Consider the following 16363-nt stretch of genomic DNA (forward strand, 5'->3'; position numbering starts at 1 on the left):
AGCGAGAGTCCCTGGAGTGAGAAGATGCATTGCTGGAGGGTGTTGAGACTAAAGTCCTGAAAATCATGCTGAAGTGTTAACGGCACAGCAAGCAGAGGAAAAAAACCAATCAGGCTGTTCTGCTAATGTGTTTAAGAGGGAGCTTTATGTTTTCTCCCATTCCTTTTTTCTTTTTTTTTCTTGTCAAAATGTTATGCTTGAACAAACGAAAGATGATCACTTCTCTGCTATGACCTCAGATGTGGAAATATTTATATAGCAAGATGTAAACCATGGGAAAGGCCAGACCTGCTCTTGAACTGACGATATGAAACTGAGGATAAACCTGTGGTTGTGCAGAATCTGGCTGTGGAGAAAATATTTATATCCTTGTTCCTTTCTGAGAATTTTCCTTTGGATGCCTCAGTCGGAAATTCTCACTATTAATAAGATCTTGTAGATACTATATGTGCAAAAAATCATTGTCTAAGTACCATTGCTGGCACTGCAGGACACAAACAGGCTGTTTTAGTTTGCGTCCCAGTGAAGAAGCTCAGGCTGCTCTGCCCACAGCAGGTCAACATTAGGAAGCACCAAAATTCAGGCCTTTGGCTTAGCACTGTGCTGATCCCTTGTTTGCACCTGGAAGCACACGTGTATGTGTTAGGTATTGTTTCCTCTACCTATCCCACTGTGTTTCCTATCTGGGTTGTTGTTTTGCTCAGCTCAGCCCTCCTGCATTGCCGTTTCGTGCCTCAGCTGCAATTATTAGCAGCCGTGTCGTGTTGAACACACCAAGTACATCAGTAACTACAAAGTTGCTTTTGTTTGGCAAATGTAATTAAAATAATAGGCGAGTCTGCCTGTATTTTAAAATGCCGAAGAGGCAGGGAGTGTGCTGCCTGTACCTCTGCACAGACTCTGTCCTCCGATGCCTGCCTGCGGGTGTATCAGTCACCTGGCAGCGCTCCTGCAACAAAGCAAATCACCTTCTCCTACTGCCGGCACTGACAGACGTGAAGGCATTGCTACCAGAGTGCTCTGAGCAGAGGGAAATACTGTCTTCAAACAACAAGTCTGCGCTATTCAGACAGAAATACAACTTACAGCAAAGTGACAATTTGCTGAGGTTTACTGTAATGTCTCATGTAGATTTTTAGCGGATTTGCGTTTCTTTCCCTTATGTTAGTCCCAGATGGAATTTTCTTTGGTACAGAGAATAACAAAGTAACAAAATTGGTTTATTTTGCTTTGTTTTTATCAGGGATCAACCAATGTGGTTTACCAAGCCCATCACGTCAGCAGGAATAAGAGAGGTCAAGTCGTCGGTACCAGGGGTGGATTTCGAGGCTGCACAGTTTGGCTAACAGGTACTTTTGTCTTGGCACAAAAGCATGGCTTCATGTGTGAAACCCACTTGCATAAATGAGTATGGCTCGGAGGTGGGGATTTGGGATTTGCAGGAAACATCAGCATTCTGTGTGAACTGGGAACTGCAAAACATTTACATGAGGGGAAACACCGACACACAGTGCTGGCACAGCAAGATATTCTCTCTGGCAGCTTCTGCCCATAACTCATGTTTTTATGAATTTCACAGCTGTTATCAGCCTCCTTTGAACATGTCAGAAGCCCTTAGGATCACACTTGTTGTTCCTAAGAATGTGGCTTAGAAAGCTTTGGCTCAGATCCAATGAAACATGCCCAGGATTGTCCAAGAGAGCATGCAGATGTTTTCATTCTGGGTCGATGGGAAGTTTATTGGGACACCTCAGTTTACTGTGTTTAAAGTGACCTCGTGAGCAGCACAGCAAGGCAAGTTGTCTTGTCTGCAGAATAAATACTCCCAAGGAATTTATTCTCTGGACAATGAGTTGCACTGGAAGCAATTCCTTGCACAGCCAGTGCAGGTTTCTTATGTTATTTCTCGTTTCCTATGCCTTCAGGTGTGTTGCCTTTCTCTTCTGCTTTGAAAGATAAACTCATTGTTTGAGGATTAGGGCCTGCTAGAAATGGCAATTGCATTACTTTTGCTCCACTAATATATACACATCTTCTGCCGCTTGTTCAGTTATTTCTTTGCTTGCTAAATATTGGTATTTTCTTTGACTGCCAGACATTGAAAGATGTATTTGGAAGGGTTTGTAAAGCCATTCTGGTTTGCCTTTATATCAGTTTATGTGCTAGATGTTGGATTAAAACACATTTCTGTTTTGTTCTCCTTTTCAATTTTGAAAAGAAAGTCAACACCTAATCTGCTTTAGTATAATTTCTGAAGCCAAAAAGCCTATCCAGGGCAATTTCCTTCTTTTTTGATTATCACTCAGAAATCTTGTGACTGAAAGGTAGGTTTGTGTTTCTGTGGCTGATGATTATTCTTTGAAATAGTGGCCTCCTAAATTTCTATCAATTTAATTTTAAGAGACTATATAGAAAGACATTTTATTACATGGACTACGTGGACTAAATGGAAGGGCACTTGAATGCCCTACATTGCCAGCTCAGGACAGCTATCGGTTAGTCTGCTGTACTACAGAACAACAAAGGCACAGGCAGCAGGGTTCATCTCTGCCCAGACAGGTTTCCTCTCCAACATAAATACAACTGTTCTGCATCAGACCAAAAGTCCACCTCACCCAGGGTCTTGTCTCCATGAGCAGTCCCTAGGAGGTATCACACAGCGGGTATAAACACAGGTGAGCAAATGATGCTATCTCCATAGGAGATTCTCCTGAAGCCATTTCCTGAGACAAGTGTGGTATTTGGAGCTGTTATCTCTCCTAAGTCAAGGTCCTCTTCCATCTCAAGAATTTTTTTTCAACACTCAAGGGAAAGGAGGAGGTTTGTGCTCCAGGTGCACTTGCTGCTTTCTGACACAGCCAGTAGCAAGTGCTTTTTCTACAAGTGAATGGAGCTGGGATGGGAGGCAGCCACCTCCCTTTGGATTGTTGTCTTTCTGGTTTATGAATTAAGGAGATATAGACATCTGAAGATGCGCTGCTTGTCTGCCCAGCCATCCTGCTCTGTGCTCACACAGATCTGTGGGTGCTGCTTTGTGGTGTCTGTGGATACAGACCAGCAATTGCTGCTGGAGCCTGTCCCACTATTTGCAGGAAGAACCTCTCCTTGGGTTCAATCTGGGAGAACATTTGGCTGTTCATAGGGAAAACAGGAGGGGGAAGATGCTGAGAGACTTACAGGCAACAGCATCCATTCAAGCTTCCCCTTTTTACTGATACTTATTTGTCCCACCATGGCTCAGCAGGAGGTATTTTTGTAAGACTACTGGAGTGAAGCCCTCCAGATTTTGGGATATAACAGCTTTTCCCATGACATTAATGCCACCCCTTCAATAAGAAGGGTTGACCAGAACTCTGTGGTGGTAACTGTGTGCTAAAATAGGTGAATCCAACTTCCCCATGTCATTCCTTCCTAAAGCAATATAAGACAGAAGGACTTTTGTTGCCAATGTCCTAGGAGGTATTGCAATACACTGTCATTTTTGCTCTTTTGACCTCAAACCTGACCCTCACTTTTCTGTCTTCAATAGGCCTTTCTGGAGCTGGCAAGACAACCATTGGCTTTGCTCTGGAAGAGTACTTGCTCTCTCATGGCATCCCTTGCTATTCCCTGGATGGTGATAATGTTCGGCATGGCTTGAATAAAAACCTGGGTTTCTCATCTGGGGACCGTGAGGAGAACATCCGCCGCATTGCAGAGGTGGCCAGGCTGTTTGCTGATGCTGGGCTTGTCTGCATAACTAGTTTCATTTCTCCGTTTGCAAAGGTAATCTCACTGCATCATATCCTGCTCTTTTCTGGGCAACCTAGATCTCATGATTGTTCTTAGGGAAGAGAGAGTTACGTAGGGGACTTCTTATGTGTGCTGTCAGATGCTCCTTTTAACTAAAATACAGCAATACACAGAACTACACGCAATCAGTACAAATTTCTGGAGGTCAGTTTGACATGACCTTTTTGAATATATTCAGTGTTAAAAATCAATTAAAAGCTGATTACAAATCAGTTAAAAGCTGAGAGAAGTTGAAAATCTCTCTACAGAGGTTCCTTCTGTTAACTCATTAGGAGGCAGAAAAGAGGCATAGAAGTAGTAGTCTGTCATACAGCTATCACTGCTCTGTTTGAAGAACTACTGATTGCATTTTTCTGCTTCCTGAGAATACCAAGTAGCTGCTGTTATCAGGCTGATGCAAGTAGTTCCTTTTTTTTGACACAGGACAGATAACTATTCACATTCTAAAGTTCTGCTGATCTCCTTAATGAAGGGATCTTATTGATCTTTCAGATGGAAAACACTGAAAACAGATGAAAGTTGTAGAACTCTCTTTTTAAAGTATCTTTGAAGAAAAGGGGGGAAGGGAGATGAAAAATCCTCATTAGAATTAGTGTAAATTTATTAAATCTGTATCAGAAATGTATTTACATGTGTCAAATTCTAGGGCACATCATACGGTAGGAAGATGCTTGCTGCAATTCAGGCACATAGGATTTTCCCATCTTTCTTCTAACAGGATCGTAAAAATGCACGGAAAATTCATGAAGCAGCTGGACTTCCTTTCTTTGAGATCTTTGTAGATGCTCCTCTAAATATTTGTGAAAGCAGAGATGTGAAGGGTCTGTACAAAAAGGCAAGAGCTGGAGAGATCAAAGGTATGGAAGAGTGGGCTCTTACTTTGCCTTTTGCTTTCCAAAGTGTTGGATATCTTGTCACTGCAGCTCTGCACATAGAGGTGGGTTACTAAAGGCCCTTTGTAGTGGGCAAGAGTATCCTGTTTCCCTAATCTTTCTGTCACAAGTGTCACTTGGAGTACCCAGCACGGTTGTATGCTCATGGTTGTTTGTACAGCGTTGTTGGCTCTAGGGCACAGAGTATTACATTAAATAAATTAAGTTTGGGTTTAATTGTCCGTAGGATTCACGGGAATTGACTCAGAGTACGAGAAGCCTGAGTCTCCTGAACTAGTGCTGAAAACGAACACTGCGTCAGTGTCTGAATGTATTCAGCAGGTTGTGGAGCTCCTCCAGACACAAGTAGGTCATTTTTATGCCACCGCCGCTGGCAGCTTTGTAAAGCTGCTTTCAGATACAGACTTTTTGGTGTGCACTTGAAAGCCAGCATGTTGCTTACAATTGCTGTCTGTCTCTCTCTTTCAGAACATCGTGCCCCACAGCTCAGTTAAGGACATTCTTGAGCTCTTTGTGCCTGAAAATAAACTCAGTACTGTACAAGCTGAAGCAGAGATGCTACCGTCTGTAGAGATCACTAAGGTATCATCATGCATGGATGATGTGCTGTGATTCAGTCATTATTTAGCTGTTTGAATGATAGAAGCTTTGATGGGGATGTTGCTAGAAGGGGCTCTGTTCTTCTGATATCTGTGTCCTTTTGTGGTTGAGGTTTATGGTGAGCTGAAGTGTCATCCTAATCCTCAGCCATTTTCTGCTGTGTTTCTGCCCCGTGCTGTAGTAAGCCAGGGGTGTCAGACCCCTTTATTGTGTTACTACAGCCCTGCAGGCAGTTGTGCTATGAAAGTGTATGAGTCTGGCTTTAAAAACAACCCCAGGCTAATCCCCTCACAGCTTTCTCCCCCTTTATGAATGTCCTCTATTTGAAGCAAAACAAATGAGAGAGCTGAAGAAGCAGAAGCAGAAGGGAAGGTCAGGCAACCTCTCAGTGTGCCCTGGTGACAGGAGTACCATTTGGGTTTGTTTTGCAGCTGGATCTGCAGTGGGTGCAGGTGCTGAGTGAAGGCTGGGCCACTCCGCTGACTGGCTTCATGCGCGAGGCAGAGTACTTGCAAGTGATCCATTTTGGCACCCTGCTGAATGGTACGAACCCCCATGCTTTGCATTAACGCTGTCCGGCAAGCAGCTGTGTGATGGGATGCTTACCCAGTGGTGTCTCAGCAGGCAGTCACATAGAAAAGCTTCATGCTCAGCAGTGTTTTTCTCCTTCTTTACTCTCACATGTTAAATGTGAAGGCCCATAAATGACTGTGGGGGCCAGTAAGCTGTGCTCCAAAATGCACCAAAGGTCACAGAATGTGACAGCTTTCACTGTGCTAGGCCTGGTGCTCAGGCACACAGCTTTGACATCTTGCATGGTGCCAGTCAAACATTTTGGGAGCCATTGTGTAGCTCTTTTCATGCTTGGTTGTACTAGGGTAAATAAAGATGCAAAGCCAAAGCCAAGTAAGCAGGGAGGCTGCCAGGCTGAATTTGAGGTGGGAGGACGAGGCAGCTATTCCTTGGAAACAGGAGCAGAGCCTGATTTCACTTTTTTCCCCTTATTTTCATGATTATCCATTACTGTGACTTGGAATAAATCAGATTTATCTATCCATTAACAACATGTTTGAGGTGCTTCATGCCTAGAAATGACAAAAAGTACTCAAGCAGTGATTGTCTACAGCTGAGACCAGGGTGGTTGATATTTCTGTCCTGTTTCTCAGCTGTGGATGCTGTTGCTGTGACTTCACATGCACACACGGCACTTGCTTTGGGTTTTGTAGACCTGATAGTGATCTCTGGTCTTAGGTATTTGGGATCTTGGCAAGTGACTCCCTTTGAGTCTTGCCCTCCTTCTAGAGGATCTCATAGTCGTGCAGTAGCTTGCTGCTATTAGGATTTGGGCACCACGCAGCAGACGCAAAGCTCAGGACTGCTTGCTTTGGACCAGAGGAGTGTCTGTATGCAGGCTTCTGCCTTCAGACGTGTCATAGACTTTTACCTTCCACCTAGTGTGCAAACAGTGTTCAGAAGAACATGTCCTTGTTATCAGACCCTAGTCTGTGGTCTTTGAACTACCTGTTGTGCCTGACAAGGTACAGAGGCACCCTGTAATGACTGTGCTGCTTCAGAGCTCTGTACTTTGCACTGGAGGCTCATCTCAGCACTGGTTTTGGGGTGCCCACCCCAAACCTGTCAGCTTCACTGAGCGCAATTCCTCTGGGCTCTGTGGGCATACATTCAGGATTTGCAGGGCTCTGTGGGGTCAGATACAAAGCCCAGAGCACTGACTTCTGCTGGAGAGATGAACTCCAGGACAAGGTATTTGTAGTAGCATCAGTCCCCAGTCCTCCTTGTCTCTGCCGAGGTCTCTAAACTCAGTGTCTGCATGGTCAGATCCACAGGGTGACATCTGGGCAGGAGGAAGAACATTCCTGGCTTGCTTGGATGAGCTTTAGGGAACAGTGGAGAGTTTCCATCTCATGGTGCTCAGGCTGGGGTGTGGCAGCATTGCCAAAGAGAGATTTGAGGCTGGTCTTTCAAGAATCATTGTTCCAGCCCTCTTGCCCTGGGGTGCGGGTGATGGTTTTGGCAGCTCTAGCTGTGCCTGAAAGGGCTTCTTTAGTTTTGGTGGACTTGTGCAAGTTAGTGCTCCTTTTGCTCAGACTTTGAGCAGTAAATTCCACCTTGACACCACCAGCAGTTGGGTGGATTGAGGTGCTTTGTGTAGGGGCATGATGACACCAGGAAGAAAGGTGGATCTGTGCGTTGTATGGCAGCAGGAGTGCCACAGAGTCTCCAGCACTCTGCCCTCCACACCAGTGATGGGTGCCTCTGCTGGGCCTGGGTGACAGCAAAAAAGAATCGGTGTTGTACATCACTCCCAGCCAGTGCAACCCATGTCGGATGGGTGAGCGCTGGAGAGGCTGGGGCAGCACCATAGAGGACAGCAGCCACACCAGCAGGCACCCTGCCTGTGGTTGGGTGCTGCTTGCCAGAGGTGCTTTGGTTCTTGCAATGGTTGCTGCCACTGATGCATGTGGGTGTTAATTGTGTTGTGTTTGTATTCTCCCAGGAAGGAATCGCTCTGTAGCTGGTATGTATGTAACTATTCTTAGGTTGTACAGAAATGACTTTGATTTACATTTTTTTGCTATAAAGTAATTTTCTGAGATTTAAAAAAAAAAGAACAATCATTAAGACTACCATAAACTGCCACAGCCTGTTTGTGATTCAGCTGGTTGCGAAGTGGCATGACACATCCCATGTCCTCTTAATTAATTTTATAATTATCTTTGTTGGGGTGATTTATCTTTTTTAAAGGCTGCATCTTGCATTTGGAAATGGAGCATGGAGAGTCTCAGCTACAGCATCATTTGTTGGTTTCATAACTCAGCTTTTTCCATGCTGACTTTATTGACTAATCACTGAGTAACATAATTTAAATGTATGAAGTTGACATTGATTGGATCCCATGTGACTATAGTTATGATTATTCATGAAGGTGCTTGAAAATTGATGCCTGGCAGACAAATGATGCCTAAGTGTGAATTAAAAGTAAATGCAAACATTTTAATAAAGTTTTTTTAAAATACTACATCATAGACCAAATCCTCAAATTAAGACTCTTAAGGGTCCAAAGTGATTTGAATCAGATCAGAACAAATTGAATCAATGATTTGTTTGTTCTTGTTTGTAAATGGAAATCCACGGGAGAGACTGATTCTCCTTTATTAATATGCAGATATCAAAGAAGAAATGGGAGGACCTTAGTGGAGGACTGGGGAATTGGGGGAGTGGGGATAAAACCAACATGTCTTCAATTTCTTAGGGACAGCAGTGAAATTGGAAACTACACACGCAAATGTAGACTCACTGTATACACACAGAAAACAGATTAAAAATTGACTCTACAGAGATACAAAGGAGGAGGAGGAGGAGTATAGAGATATCCAGGAAAATAATACAACAGAGAAACAAAGTATGACAGTGTTTTTCCAGTTGGAAGAGGCAGTTCAAGAGGAGGTGGGCAAGGAATGAGATGCCCTAGTGAACACCAAGTTGGAGCCATATTAATAGAGATTGTTGTCCTGGTGGAGGAGGTTATATCCAGGGTGGCATTTTCCCAGTACATTAAATTTTGCAAAGAGACTTCTCAACAAACTAGCTGGAGAAGAACCTGTCTTTCCATGGAGATAGAGAGTGCAGAAAATAATTAAATGCTTCAGGTATCTCTGAGACATCTCTGGCCCAAAGATAAGGAGTTTTCATATGCCACTAACATCATTATTTGTTAGCAGTGCAGAAAAAATGGGGCAATGAATAAATTTGCAAGACTGATGGTGAATCTCTGAGCTGGTCCTGGAAAACTTTACTCTCCAAAGGGAGAACGTGTGCCTCTGAAAGCCTCTGTATACTCAATGCTCAAGGCTGGAGTACATTAAAATCCTCCCTGTCTCTTGCCAGACGGCGTTGTCAACCTGAGCATCCCCATCGTGTTGCCGATCTCTGTGGAGGACAAGGAGCGGCTGGAGGGCTGCGAGGCACTGGCACTAAGCTACCAGGGGCGGAGGGTGGCGGTCCTGAAGAACCCCGAGTACTTTGAGCACAGGAAGGAGGAGCGCTGCGCCCGCGTCTGGGGCACCACCTGCGCAAAGCACCCGCACGTCAAAGTAGGTTTGTCCCCACCGCTCTGGGAAACCTGACCGTTTGTAAGGTTCTGAGGGCTGTGGGTGTCCTGTCTGCTTTCCAAGACCAGCTCCTCAGTGGGAACAATCGTGTCCCAAGCAGACAGGACTGAATTTTTAGGCTTGTGAGTTAATGTGCTTGCTGTTTAAGAAGAGCATCTGATAACAAGCACAAAGTGAGAGGAAGAATGAGCATGCTGTTGAGGAGCTGCTCCTTTCATTCACTCGTCTTCACCAGTGTGCCTGCATTCAAATGTTTTTAGTATGACTACCAACTAAGGCTTCAACATTTTCCTGCATTTGCAGTGTGACAATCACAGTGATGCTGCCAAACACCAATCATAGAATCACAGAATGGTTTGGTTTGGAAGGGACCTTAAAGGTCATCCAGTTCCACCCCCCATGCCACAGAAAGGGACACCTTCCACTAAACCAGGTTGCTCAAAGCTGCTCTAAGGTTTCCCTGGAGCCTTCTCCAGGCTGAACAAGCCCAGCTCTCCCAGCCTGCCTCTGTAGCAGAAGTGCTCCAGCCCTTGGAGCACCTTCATGGCCTCCTCTGGACTTCCTCCAACAAGTCCATGTTCTTCCTGTGTTGGAGGCCCCAGAGCTGGACACAGCACTGCAGGGGGGGTCTCACCAGAGCGGATAGAGGGGTAGAATCCCCTTCCTTAACCTGCTGATCACGCTTCTTTTGTTGCAGCCCAGAATAATGTTGGCTTTCTGGGCCGCAAGCGCACACAGTACTAATGCTGCAGACTGCTGACTCGTGCTTCTTTTAGCTACATTTTACTCCTTGATTCGGTTGCTTTGTGCAGGCAGCCAACAAGGGTGTTACATTTTTACAGCTTATCTCTTCCCACTTACTCTCTGGCAGTACAAAGAACATCATCCTTCAGAAAGGAAGAGCTCCAGGTTATGCTGAGTGACTTGAACTGTCTGCTTAAAAAGACTAAAGCTGAGTTAATTCTGTTTTCCTACCTTAAAATACAGCTTTTAATTATTCGGCAGCAGTTGCTCACCTTGCATATTCCCAGGAGGCAAAAGCAAAGAGTGAGGTGGAGGAGGGTCTTGTGCCATAACCTGTACAGAGAGGGGTCCAGCACCCACTATAGTGCTTACTATATAGTAAGGATTCAGTGGCTGATGCCTTATTTGTAGGTTTACACTGATCATGATATTTCAATTCATGTGATAACTGTAAGAATGTTTCCCACCTATAATGTGCTGAAAGGAAATATCACCCTGCAAGCAGAGTCAAGCCTAGCAGTTTTCAAAGGAGAATGGGAATGGGAAAAGGAGGTATTTGGCTGTCCCCTCCATAATGCATATGTGTGTAATTCACAGATGGTGATGGAAAGTGGAGACTGGCTGGTTGGTGGAGACCTGCTTGTGCTGGAGAAGATCAAATGGAATGATGGGCTGGACCAGTACCGTCTGACACCGCTTGCTCTCAAGCAGAAGTTTATGGAAATGAATGCTGGTGAGTGCCCTGGGTTTCCACTGGTGACATGGCCCTTCTTTGCCCTACCTGGCACTGGGAGATCTGTGTGATCTGGCATTACTTGCCCTCAGGCTTATGGTACTTGCCAAATTGCTTCTGTATCCATAGAATGGAACTATGCAGCTGGGGTGAGCAGTAAGAGCGACACAGGGTATGGCACAAAAACTGTCGTGGGGTCTTCTTGGTTAAGAGCAGTGTTTGCCATAGGCTGTGTCCTCAGTGGGCTTTTCCAAGCATGGCACTGGAAAGCATTGAGCATTGTGTCTTCCCTGGCAAGTCAGAGCCTCTCTTTCTGCACCCTGGGCATTTAAAGCCCTGTGCTGATGTGCCTGGCATTCACACTTGGGGGACAGCTTAGGTGTCTTCTACCAGGTATCTGTCCCAGCAGGCTGGCAGGTGTCAGACACCTGCCCACACTCTGGGGCAGAGTGTCAGCCTTCCTGAAGGTGCCATTAAGCTTGAAGAGGTGGCCGGTCACTTGAGAAGTCAGGGACCTCAGTGGAGGTGTCAGTGCCACGTAAGAACGTTTGTAGGAGAGCTGATAGGACTGAATTGGCACCAAAGGAAGGATATGCAATGAAAATAAACTTCACAGAGTGATGAAGAGTCACTGTAGATGCATGAAACAATCATCTAAGGTATTTAGGGCTTCACGCATGTGAAGATAGGACATACAGCTTGTGATGTACATATCTTATGACTGTTGAGATGTCGTGTGTAAATGAAGCTGCAGGGTCTGACGATCAGCACAAGCCTGTGACCATCTGAATCTTTCCCTTTTAGATGCTGTCTTTGCATTTCAGCTGCGCAACCCTGTTCACAATGGGCATGCCCTGCTCATGCAGGACACGCGGCGCCAGCTTCTGGAGAGGGGATACAAAAACCCTGTGCTTCTCCTGCACCCTCTGGGGGGATGGACCAAAGATGACGATGTCCCGCTGGAGTGGCGGATGAAGCAGCACGCAGCAGTGCTGGAGGAGCAAGTCCTGGACCCCAAGTCAACCATCGTTGCCATCTTCCCTTCTCCCATGCTCTATGCGGGCCCCACAGAGGTAATGTAGCTATCAGCTGCTCACTGAGACAAGGTGTAAAGCCTGTCCATGGGCATGCCTGCTGCCAGCCTGCCTGTGCAGCCCCAGAAAGTTACAGGGGAGGGAGTTGGTATTAGCTCCATCATGGTTCACCTGCAGCTTACTGCAGTAGCTGTCTACCAGCAGAGCTCAACTCGGTGGGCTCCCATGTTTTCACAAGCTGTATGTGGAGCTGGGGAGAAGGGGACTAGAAACAGACTTTGCTGCTGTAACCTTCTTCTCTGTCAGGCAGGGTCATTCATTTGTGTTCTCCCAGTGGTTTCCCTTCTGCCCCTAAATCAGTGGGATAACAGTGCTGAACCTTCCCAAAAGGAGGAAGGAGGGGGATGTGTGAGTAATCCTTGGCTGTGTGGGGCCCAAGGGATGGTGAGCACTGTCTTTGCATGTTCAAAAAGCAAACTATTGCCTCCATTAGCTGTAACAAGACCAGTTCCCATCCCCAGTATTTCTCTTGGAGTATACATCCTGTTGCATGAGGTCTAAGCAGTGGAAGGTGTGTCTGGGTGGCCTGATCGCTATGGGAAACTGCAGCAAGGCTGCTAAACATCTCCTGCCTGCCTGCATGGGATTCACTAGGATCTCTTTTGCAACCCAGGATGGGCATCTCAGTTGCTGCTCAGCCCTCAGCCAGTGCTGCTGGTATCTCTCCTTTGCAGGTGCAGTGGCACTGCCGAGCTCGCATGATTGCTGGGGCCAATTTCTACATTGTGGGGCGCGATCCTGCAGGCATGCCTCACCCCGAGACCAAGAAGGACCTCTATGAGCCCACACAAGGAGGGAAGGTCCTCAGCATGGCACCAGGCCTGACCTCAGTGGAGATCATCCCCTTCCGGGTGGCTGCTTACAATAAAGTGAAAAGGGCCATGGATTTTTATGACCCGACAAGGTAAAGCAGGCAGCAGTGTCATTGCTGCTTCAGCCTACACAGCACGGGTGCTTTGGGATCATGGCTGGCTGCAAGGGGAAAGGCAAAAGCAGATTGTAAACCCAGGCATGAAGCCGCAGACGGGCTCCACCAGTGCTGGGAGGTTTCCAACCATGAACCTGGCATGGCAGGAATGCTGCACGGGGGCAGTCCGAGCTGGTTGTGCTGATTTCTCACCTGCCTTTGTTCTGTGCAGGCATGATGATTTTGACTTCATCTCGGGGACACGCATGAGGAAGCTTGCTCGTGAAGGTGAAAACCCACCAGACGGCTTCATGGCCCCCAAAGCCTGGAAAGTTCTAACCGAGTACTACCAGTCACTGGGAAAGCAGAATTAACACTACTCCTCCTCCCTAGAAATGCTTGTATTAAGAGTGAGCAATGATTGATTGATTCCCTATGACACAGATCAGTTACTCGGCATTTCCAATGCTCTGCCTGTAGGACTTCTCTGTCTAGGTCAGAGTGTTTTTTACTAATCAGAAATAATTTGAGCCTGATCCCTCTCCCCTGGAAGCTGCCAGGAGCATCCCCATGGAACTGGAAGGGAAGGGCAGCGAGCCCTGCATTCCCAGCCGAGCGCAGCTGCAGGAAGCCCAGCACAGCCCCTGGGTGGGCCAGCTGGATTGTTCCAGTGCCACCAGAGCCAGGCACCAGCCCCCAATGCAGAGCTGGGACCTCAGCACCAGGATAAAAACCTTGCCTGTCCCCTGTGTGGAGCAGACATGAAGAAGTGCCTTTTCACTACCCCTCAGCCAGCCCTGCCTGAAGAGGAAGGAGCCACTGAAGAGGAGGAGCTGCTGCTGCCAAGTTGGAAGTGGAAACAGGCACACAATGCTTGGATCCATTCGCTGTCTTCCAGGTTGTCCCATAAACCATTTTTGCCAACAAACAGGGTTGGTTTTTTTTGAACACCCTTTTATAAAAAGGATTTTTTTTAAATCGGCCTTGACCATCACTCGCTCCTTGTGGCTGAGGCAGCTGCTCACTGCCCTTCCTTGCTTCCTCTCTGGTCAAAACAAAACCTGGGCTGAGCATTACTGATGCTCTGAGTTCAGCTTTCCGTGGCAATCCCTCTGCTCACAGCCTAGAGGGCCCATGGATGGGGGAAGCTGTTCCTGGGAGGCACCGTAAAGCCTGGGAGACCTTTGAGAAAGTTCAGAGAAGCAGTCAAAAACTGGGGATGGTTTTTACATGTTTTCACGTATCCTCACACCTAGCAGGATTGCATCCCCCCTTTCCTTTACCTGTGCTTCTCCCATCTGAAAGGCAAATTAAAGGCACAACAGCAAAATCACAGTGTGAGGTGGGTCCGAGAGGCTGTACCTGTTAAACCAGGTGAGAGATGGCTCAAGCACTTGCCTTCATCTGTACCTGTAATCCCACATGGGTACAGGTGGCCTGATTTCACTTAGTACCTGTGGGCTGCAGATGCTGGCTCTAGTGGTGGATGGCAGAGGATGGAGAGAAGTCCTTGCCATCCACCCCCACCTGCATGGGGTGCTGCTGCGTGAGGGATGGTGGTGCTGAGCCCTCATCCCTCACATAGAGAGGCAGCCAGTGGCTGGTGCTGCACCCAGCTGTGGCTGGTGGAAAGTTACAGCAGCCCTAACCTTTTCCAACTCACCCTCTCTGACATTGATTTTGCTGCTGTGTTGGCTTTTTTACTGGCCCGCAGCACTTGCAGTGGACTCTGATAGGGCAGAGCAGTGTGACTCAGCACTGGAGCTTTACATGGCCCCGCTTGTGTCTCACTGCAGGCACATGCTGCTGGGACTGGTGCATGTCTCTGTGGTGGCTGAAGTTTCAGCACAATGTCCCACATGGTTGGCAGCCCCTCAGCCACCTCCTGCCCGTGCCTCAATGTCCTGCCTGTGCTGGCTTCCCAGGGGAAAGGGCTGTGATGGCAGCAAGGAGCGTGCTGCCTTCCTGGCCACCACACTGAGGTGTGAGGTTTTTATTGAGGGGAAAACAGCCATGCACTTGTCAGTTACTGCAGCAAACAATGAATTTGGTACTTTTTGTACTTGTCTTTTCTTAGTAGATGCCCCAGGACCAGTCAGAATGTGTTTCAAGTGACATGGAAATAGCACTCTCCTCCTCTTGTACTTCAGTTTTAATTACAAATGGAGCTACACTCAATAAGAGCAATGACGCTTCTGCTTGTAACTTAGAATAGTGAGCTACATCGCAAGCTGAAACCTGTTTTGCTGTGGCCATAGTACAGTGTCCAAGACTATGTATGTAATTGGGAATACTTTTGCAAAAAGCCTTTTTTAATTTGTCAACTCTTTGGGAGCTATTTTTTTAATAATTTTTTTAAATTAAAGCAAAGGCCCAAAGCTGTCGTATACCTCAAGAAAAATGCTGCAACACTCATGTTGGTAGCTGAAAGCACACACTAGCACCAGTGCCTTTTACACTCAGGCCCTCTGGCAGGGACCTGGAAGACAAAAGCAATACTCCCATTTATGTTTGCAATATTCGTCATTTTTAAGTAGTGACATAGTGCTGTTGCCACTCATCATATAATAATCAAACGGTTAAACCTCCCTCCCATAAATCCAAATGGTTACAGCAAAACACAAATCTTGTATTATCCTTCTAGAACAGTGTAGTGTACTGATTACCTCTGATCCAAATAGAGTATGTGGACTAGTTTTTTTATAGTGTATTTATTAAAGGCATGAGACTGGAATTTGCATCAAGTGATGCATCTCATGATTTAATATATTCTGAACTTGATACTCTGCTACAAAACACTCACTTTTAGTACAAATAAATATTTATATACTAACTCTCACCTTGTGTGTTTGGTTTTTTTCAAGGGAAATCATAACCATGCAGTTTATCTGGGGCTGTGTCCAGTTTGTAGTGGCAGGAGTCCCCCTCCCACAGTCCAGCGCTGCATGCTCAGTGCCTTGGGTAGGGTAACGGCTGGACCAGCCAGCAGAGGCTGACTGGAGTTCATTTCCTTTTGGAAACCTCATGTAATGTACCTTTGCCCTGTCTGTCCCATGTATTGTTGAAGTCACACTTAACAAGAGTAAAAATTGGCGTATTTTCTGCTGCCCTGCATTTCTGTGGTGTTTAACCAGCAATTAAACATCTTCTAGCTGCCAAAACCCTGAAGAAACAGAGGATGATACTGCATCTCTTGGTCTTTTCCTAATAGACCTGCTGTAATTGGGCTGCAGGCCTGGAGGGTGCTGTAGCCCATGCTTCCCAGCTAGCAGAGAAACAAATAGAGATCTTGTAAGCACTGTCAGCTTCTGCCTGATGGGGATGGAGGCCCTTTGCCACTGCCCTGTGCCTGTCCCTATGCAGGGCTGGATGGTGGCTGCAGGAGCTTGGGCTGTGCTTTCTACTCACCCTGCTGGGCTCCCAGTACTCTACTCAACCAGCCTGGTCCCTGCAGCACCTCTATTGTC

The 16363-nt window shown here is 46.6% G+C and overlaps 1 protein-coding gene across 1 annotated transcript in view; it reads left to right on the plus strand.

Moving 5' to 3' along the window:
- The window catches only part of PAPSS2 (3'-phosphoadenosine 5'-phosphosulfate synthase 2), a 29536-nt gene extending 13846 nt beyond the window's left edge, over window positions 1–15690 (plus strand). The window contains exons 2-12 of the mRNA XM_031053395.2: window positions 1244–1349; window positions 3530–3765; window positions 4511–4649; window positions 4912–5030; window positions 5154–5267; window positions 5717–5828; window positions 9195–9400; window positions 10760–10895; window positions 11700–11968; window positions 12664–12893; window positions 13129–15690. Of these exons, the coding sequence (XP_030909255.1) occupies window positions 1244–1349; window positions 3530–3765; window positions 4511–4649; window positions 4912–5030; window positions 5154–5267; window positions 5717–5828; window positions 9195–9400; window positions 10760–10895; window positions 11700–11968; window positions 12664–12893; window positions 13129–13270 (1809 nt within the window). The 3' untranslated portion in view covers window positions 13271–15690. The remainder of the gene's footprint in view (window positions 1–1243; window positions 1350–3529; window positions 3766–4510; window positions 4650–4911; window positions 5031–5153; window positions 5268–5716; window positions 5829–9194; window positions 9401–10759; window positions 10896–11699; window positions 11969–12663; window positions 12894–13128) is intronic.
- The last annotated feature ends 673 nt before the right edge of the window (window positions 15691–16363 follow it).

This window comes from Melopsittacus undulatus, chromosome 4 (genome assembly GCF_012275295.1).
Source record: "Melopsittacus undulatus isolate bMelUnd1 chromosome 4, bMelUnd1.mat.Z, whole genome shotgun sequence".
NCBI classification, from domain to species: Eukaryota; Metazoa; Chordata; class Aves; order Psittaciformes; family Psittaculidae; genus Melopsittacus; species Melopsittacus undulatus.